The 5,517-nt window shown below is 36.5% G+C and overlaps 1 protein-coding gene across 1 annotated transcript; it reads right to left on the minus strand.

Moving 5' to 3' along the window:
- Nucleotides 1-751: 751 nt before the first annotated feature.
- LOC145775131 (uncharacterized) lies at nt 752-4,775 on the minus strand. Its single transcript, XM_082586345.1, has 4 exons — nt 4,733-4,775; nt 3,593-3,704; nt 2,069-2,183; nt 752-1,111 (listed from the first exon to the last, which is right to left on the minus strand). The coding sequence occupies exons 1-4, from the start codon at nt 4,769-4,771 to the stop codon at nt 985-987; spliced, it is 393 nt and encodes a 130-aa protein (XP_082442471.1). The 5' UTR covers nt 4,772-4,775; the 3' UTR covers nt 752-984.
- Nucleotides 4,776-5,517: the final 742 nt, after the last annotated feature.

A 5,517-nucleotide genomic window follows, 5' to 3' on the forward strand; every position in this document is an offset into this window, starting at 1 on the left:
GCCTCTCACTTGTGCAACGACAAAACAACAAGAGACTCATACTGATGCTCAACCTGTGGCAACCTTACTTGGAGACGGATGAAGTATTTGATACAACTATTTTGTTTTATTAGCCTGCTAGTTAGTAAGTTACTGCACCGCCAGAGTGCGCCTTTAAGTTAAACTTGCCTAAAGGCGAAAGTGGTCCCATACTTGATTGAAGTATCGGGTATGAGAAGATAAGGTTCTCATTGTACTAAGCCTTCGGCACTAAGGAGAGTAAGGTGGTCAGTTCCTTTCTTTCGGCCGCTTTTCCTGCAGCAATTATGCCCACCCAATTCATTACACCCTAGGCCTAGGTAGAGGTGAGCGGTGTTTTCAACAACCAGCTGAAGCCAGGAGTCGAACCAGGTTTCCATAATCTTGCCTACTCGAACAAATAAAGAAATATCTAGGTTTGACCTGTACGGAGTAGGTCTAACTGAAACGCATAGTTGGCAGTTTCTTATACGGTTTTTGATTAACGGATTTACAAAAAATACAAAACTTGTCGAATAAAAAAAAGAGGAACAAATTTGGAGATTGACGAAAAATAAATTACTTCTAACTAAGATGCAAAATCTCGTAGAATGACGAGGCATATTTTTATTGTCGCAATAGAAACAAAGTGAGGAAGTAAAGATGATTATTGCAACGGGATAGTGAATAAATAATACAAGACCCACAGTGAACGAAATGCAACACAAAACAAAAATATGAAATAAGTGGTTTATGAAGATGATGCCATCCTGATATCTCTACTCAAGCCGCTTCACCTGTATGACTTATTTGCACAATCCCAATATCATGCTCAAATGCAGTTATAACCGTTAGTTACGTGTGTCCCACAAGCTGTAGAATCGTCTTGGTTCTTGTGATGTTGGAATTATCCTGTCTCTGCATACGATGAAATTGTTTCGGTTTTCCGCTTGGAAATTTTTCCTTCGTGTTTTGCCTTCTTGCCGGTCAAGCTTTCTTTTTTGCTTTGTTTGCTTCTTGCCGCCTCCGTTTGCATCCGAACCTTGTGTTGGTGAGAACTCTGCTAAGGTTCGCCAGGAAACCACAAGAAACTGTCTGCCGACGACCGGTTGCCCTGCAATGCAAAACAAGAATGACTTTATGAAAATGTGTCTCAATCTGGTGGTCCAATGTTTGATTGCATGGCTGAAAGAATGAGCTGGGCGAAAGATTAGTTCAAATATCACATTCTGCAGTATTAAAAAAGTTTTCGTTTTGTGATAACCGGGATCATGCTATCTTGGTTGATTGTTGGAACTCTATGCTCGGGCTGAGAAAGTTTCTTTGAGAGATGAGCTGAGGGAAAATTTTACGGAGCTGATGGAAAATTTAACAATTAGTTTTTCACCGCGCTAAATCAGCATAAAAATGTTGATGTAGCATCTAATCGCATTGAATCGGGTAAACACGGGGGTGTGTTGTATGACGATTGGGGCTGTTGATGAACTAAGTCGATGTGTCTTAAACAAGTAAAATAAACATAATAGATAGCGGAGGTAGGTCACTGCAAGACTGGCGGTTGACGATTAGCTTACGTGTAAAGAATAACGCGGCAGCCTAACGACGAGACATGTAAGCGGAAAAAAATTTGTTTTAACGTTAATTCGTTGACATTAGTTTTCCGTCTGCATAGCCGACTGGTGGGAGCCCTGGTTCGACATTAAAAACGGCACCGGTTTGACACCGCTCAAGAGCATGTGGTTGTGTCTTTAGCAAGACACTTGAAGGCATGCCGTCGGTTGCGGAGTGGCGCCCCTTCGACTATAGCACTTGATTTCTCTCATGTTTATGAACAGTGAGATGTTTTAAAGATAAGTATCTAGGGTCCTTCTAAGGGCTATGACCTACTGAACTGATATTAGTTTTCAACGGCTACTGCAGACCTACGCAGTCTTTAAAAACACTTTGCATATATAATTAATCGTCGCATTTTTAATAGACCATGTGGTTTATTTCAGTTGTGTTAATTAGTGAATAGCTACAGGTGAAAACGTTGTGAAAACTGGAGCAGTGTCAATCTGAGTGAACTTACAATTTAGGGGCTAGAGTTCCTAGGGGAGAATATTTCATCTTTCGTCTTGACAATGCTGCGCCTCGTTTTACATGGCGACTCTTTCGTTCTATTTTTGAGACAATATCAGTGCCACCTGAAAGAGAAGCATTGTTAAAGACCAATTCACTGGTGATGAAACAAATTAGATTTTATGTCAATCATGCAAAACGCTTAAAGTTATAGTCATAAACAGACAGAATTGATCAACAACACAGCCTTCAAGATTATAAAAACAAACACAAAATCGCAAACGTTTTCGGCTATGTGTCCAGCCCTTATCAATTCTTTGAAAGAAAAATAATTTTGAATTGAATAAGAAATACTAGAAAAATCTACAGTACCGCAGCTTATAACAACAAAAATATGGTATAGCCTAATCTGTTTAGATAAGGGCTAAATGTATAGTCGAAAACGTTTGGAACTATTTTATTTCTGTTTTTATATTGTTGAATGCTGTGTTGTTGCTCAGTTATATCTGTTTATGGTTAATAAAAGTAACTGCTCTAACCAAATAGTTATAGTCTTTGGGCTTTCAAACCACTCATATGCTGATGATATACAATTGTATTTGCGTGTTACTGATGAAGATTCATTGTGTTATATTAAGTCAAAATTCCAAAAATGTATGGTTGACATCTCAAATTGGATGTCCTATAATATGTTGAAACTGAATCAAGAAAAATGTGAGTTTATTGTATTTTCTTCGAAACGGTGTATTTCAAAGTTTAATGACATGACCCTTACCCTGAGTAATATCAATCTTTCTTCTTCTAACTCAATTAAATTGCTTGGTGTAACATTAAATCAACATTTGTGTTTAGAAAACTTTGTCAGTTCCACAGTTAAATCTTGCTTTTTTCATCTTAGAAATATCGGTTCCATCAGACAGTTTATTAATGTTGATGCTTGTAAAACTTTAACTCATGCACTTGTGACATCCAGGCTTGATTATTCAAATTCATTGTTAAATAACATTCCACATTGTACTATTTTGCGTCTTCAAAGAGTTCAGAATGCTGCTGCTCGGCTAATTACTTTAACACGTCAACGTGAGCATATCACTCCTATACTAAAATCCCTGCATTGGCTTCCAGTATTGTATCGTATTCGCTTCAAAATATGTCTATTAATTTATAAAGTTTTCCATGGTTCTGCTCCGAACTATCTGGACACTTTGCTTGTTCATTATAAACCTGCCAGAACTTTGCGTTCTCAGCATCAATTGCTCTTGTGCAACCCTTCATGTAAGACACAATATTGAAATCGTACCTTCCCAGTTGTTGCTGCCAGTTGCTGGAACTGTTTGCCTATTTGCGTGAAAGAAGCTGAAAATTTAAATGAATTCAAAGCTCGCTTGAAAACGTTCTATTTCAATGAACATTATGACTGAATGTACCGTATAAATTATCACCATTGTCATGTACAGCGCCCAGGAGCATAGTTTGACTGTGGATGTGGCGCTATATAAATATTGTTATTATTATTATTATTAGTCTGGCCTACCATCCAGAGTGGGAATGATGCCTGGAACGACAAGGTGAGTTCTTGCTTGCTCACCGGACACATTTCCAGCTATTTCCACATCACCAGGTGGCTCCCTCAACAGCTTCGATGACTATTAAAACAATCAGTTCCAGTTTATAACATTAAACTTAATTTTACTGTTTCAAGAAAATTTCCAAACGACGTTAGAGCGATTAAGTTTTACCACCGTTTACGCACAATCAAGATAAAAATGGTTTTGGAAAAGTACTGTAGCCTACGGTGCACAAGAATAAAAGTGTATTGAAGGAATTTATCACCACTAGCTTTGTAGGCTGCTTAAAAAAAATTGTACATATTTAAACAAGAAATAGCGAACTCTTTCGATCATTTGTCACACTACATGCCAAGCTATTCCAACATTTCTTGGTTTTTACCTATCCTAACTATATCGTAACCATCTATCATAGCTATAGGTTTCTTTTCATGAAGAGGCCATTTTTAACAAACTTCGCATTGATATTGTAGGCCATAAGCTACCAGTGATCTTCAAGTAAGCTATCGTACAGGCTTCACTCAGTCAAATTTTGCTCGAATTTATTTTTATTTTAGTCAGTTTGCTTAAAATGATCACTGGTGTAGGTCTGCCTCCAAGTTTTTTTTTAGGATGTTTTCTATTGTTCTTGCTGGCTTTTCTCTCTGTCGGTGTTATAACGACCGCTCACTCTAATGATCACGTTTAGCATCATAATAACTTGTCTTTTATTTTTATTTTTTGTGGGAGTAACTGTTTTTGTCCAGGTTAGTAAACAAAATGTAAACAATAAGATATTGAAGACAAAAAGGTTAGTAAACAAAATGATTTTCCTGCTCTTCAATATATTTATATTTATTAAAAGTATTTTTTTATTAATCGAGGCTTTTCCAGTCGCTTCCGTATCATTTCAATATTGTTTGTTTACTCATAAAGCTAGTCTTTAGAGATTTATTTACAAACTAGAGCTCGCTTGATGTACTGGGCTAATTTTGTCTTTTCTGAAGTCTGAAGGTTGGACGGTTTCAATTATTGAAAATCAATTTGAAAACCAAACTCTTCAGTTGACAGCATAAAAAAGTTTATTGAAGACATTTTGTCCTCAAGTAAAAAAGCACTTGACTTACTTGAGTTGTGATTGGTTTAGCGGATGTTGCGCTCATCATGGATAATGTAATTGTTAGCCAAAGCTTTACAATTTTCATGATTTCCTTTCATTCAGAATTCCAGTTAATCTAAAATAATTCTCGATCTCTTCCAAAAACTTTCCTTGTGAATTATCTCGCCACTGTCATCACTCGACCTCACTTTCGTCCTTATGTTCGCTAATAAACGATGTTGTGCGTCGACCGACTTTATCATCCACTTTTACTTTGAGAAAAAATTCTTTCCCGAAATATCGCAAACACGATAATCGCAGATAACCAGATCGGGACTCTTTTATGACATGCATCAGAAGTAGCCACAGTAGTGAGCGTTGGATCATTTATAAAGTGATATATCCGCTGTTACTACTCGTCACGTCTTGGGCATGCAAATGGCATTTGTCGATCATTTGCAAACCTTTGTAAACTATAAACATTTAGTCAACAAAGTTTCTTTTTGTTTTAAAATAAGTTTGAACAGGAGAGATCGTTAAACAAATTCAGAAAGAATTTTTTAGACAACATTTCCCAAACGTCGAGCAAAAAAGATTTTCAAACATCCAAAAGAGATTTTCGAAAATTTATGAAGCAGATATAAAATTTGAATTTGTTTGTTTATATTAGGTGATTAGGTGATGTTTTCTTATATCTTGTTTCTCAGGACGAAAATAAGTCAGAAAGCGTTAAAGTTGTACAGTCATTGGAGAAAATGCTTAAAACTATCAAATCTTTGACCTTATAATATTTACATGACATTTAGTGGAAAC

The sequence above is a fragment of the Aplidium turbinatum genome, chromosome 8 (assembly GCF_918807975.1).
Source record: "Aplidium turbinatum chromosome 8, kaAplTurb1.1, whole genome shotgun sequence".
In the NCBI taxonomy this organism is placed as follows: domain Eukaryota; kingdom Metazoa; phylum Chordata; class Ascidiacea; order Aplousobranchia; family Polyclinidae; genus Aplidium; species Aplidium turbinatum.